The sequence below is a fragment of the Emiliania huxleyi genome (assembly GCF_000372725.1).
Source record: "Emiliania huxleyi CCMP1516 chromosome Unknown EMIHUscaffold_191, whole genome shotgun sequence".
Classification (NCBI taxonomy): domain Eukaryota; phylum Haptophyta; order Isochrysidales; family Noelaerhabdaceae; genus Emiliania; species Emiliania huxleyi.
In genome coordinates, this window is record NW_005200680.1 from 185,995 (window position 1) to 187,604 (window position 1,610).

Genomic DNA, 1,610 nt, shown 5'->3' on the forward strand with positions numbered 1-1,610 from the left:
CTCGGCGGGGTCGCAGCTGCCTCTGCGCGTCCTGGGGAGGTACATTTGTTGCGCGCCGGAGACGACTCGACGTCGCTGAGATCGGAGATCAAGCTCCGACAGGTCGCACGTCGCTCCTTTGACGCCGACGTGACTCACCCGTGCAGATCACATCAGGACACGGTCTCGACGCCCTCGGTACGACGCCTGCGACCCGTCTTGGGTCAGGTGGCACGACGCTCATCGCGCCTGCCAGCGCTGCCGTGCAGGCTGCCACGACGAGGTCGAGCACGCTTCTATACGCTCGCCCAGCCTTCCTTTCCATCCCATTAGGCAGCCTGGGAACGGTGGCGGTCAGAGGCAAAGCCTACGAGGGGTGGTGGAACCAACATGTCGCGGCCACCGCCGGCTCGACCCCACGATAGCCTCCGGAGGCTGACTTTGAGGCACCATCATCGGACGATGTCGACGAGTTGGGTCGCTCTCGCGGTAGCCAGATGACCTCCCATGCTAGTATCATCGGCTAGGGCCGCAGGAAGCGCGGGGGAGGGCGCTGGGAGCAACACGGAGCTCCGTTGGACGTTTTCAAGATTAGCGTGTCAGAGTGAAATGGAGAACTAGCCTAAAGTACCCTCTAGCTCCGTCCCGTGCTCCCGTCGCAGCGTCACCCGTCCACGGTCCAGCCCATGCGCGTTGTCTGACTGTTATCTTCGTCTTTCTTTTGACTTAGCCGAACACAGAGTGAGTGAATCAAGCTCGTCCGCTCACCAAGAGCTAGCTAGCCGTCCGGCCTTGCGAAACGTGCGAGCCGGGGCGGGGCCAGTCGGGGCTTGCCTGCCTGTCTGACTGTTTGCAGAGACGCAGCCAATGCGAGCGTGTCCAGCGTGTGTGCAGCGTGTGGCTCGTGGCCGCCCAGATCTCAGAGCTCGCCGGATCTGTGAGACGTGCGTCACGGGGCGAGAGCCGCCTCTGCGGCGGCCATCGCAGCCTCCGCCGCGCCAACCTTTTGGCACTTGCCTTGGAAGCGCCCCCCCCTCCCGCCGCCGCGCCCCTCCAGCGCCGCCGCCACGCCGCCGCTCGCAGCGTCGACGAGGTCGGGCGGCCCCGCAAGTGTGAAAGTGCCCTCCCCCGCCCCCGGCCCCGCGGTAACGAGGAGCAGCCCCTGCGCCTCGGCCAGCGCCTAGACACTTCCTAGACACTTCCTAGACACTTCCTAGGCGAGGAGCAGCCCCTGCGCCTCGGCCAGCGCCTCGTCGAGCGACGCCGCGAGAGCCTTGACGAAATCCGCGTCGGCGGCGGGGCGGTGGACGTGCAAGGCCCGCTCGCCTAGGAAGTGTCTCGGAAGTGTCTCGGAAGTGTCTAGGAAGGCGGTGGACGTGCAAGGCCCGCTCGCCGTTGTCCAGCCGACAGCGCAGCGCCTGCCCGAGCGGGGGGGGCGCTCGGCAGCGAGACAGCCTCACTCTCCCCTCCTCTCCCCTCCTCTCCCCTCCTACACCCCTCTCTCATCTCCTCTCCCCTCCTCTCCCCTCCTACACCCCTCTCTCATCTCCTCTCCTCTCCTCTCCCCGCCTCCTCTCCTCCTCCTCTCCTTTCTCTCCCCCCCCCCTTCTCTCCTCCTCCCCCTCCCTCTC

The 1,610-nt window shown here is 66.3% G+C and overlaps 1 protein-coding gene across 1 annotated transcript in view; it reads right to left on the minus strand.

Moving 5' to 3' along the window:
• Positions 1 to 1,192: 1,192 nt before the first annotated feature.
• The window catches only part of EMIHUDRAFT_233436 (hypothetical protein), a gene marked incomplete at both ends in the record, with an annotated part of 1,672 nt that continues 1,254 nt past the window's right edge, over positions 1,193 to 1,610 (minus strand). Inside the window, one exon of the mRNA XM_005782238.1 lies at positions 1,193 to 1,305. Within this exon, the coding sequence (XP_005782295.1) occupies positions 1,193 to 1,305 (113 nt within the window). The remainder of the gene's footprint in view (positions 1,306 to 1,610) is intronic.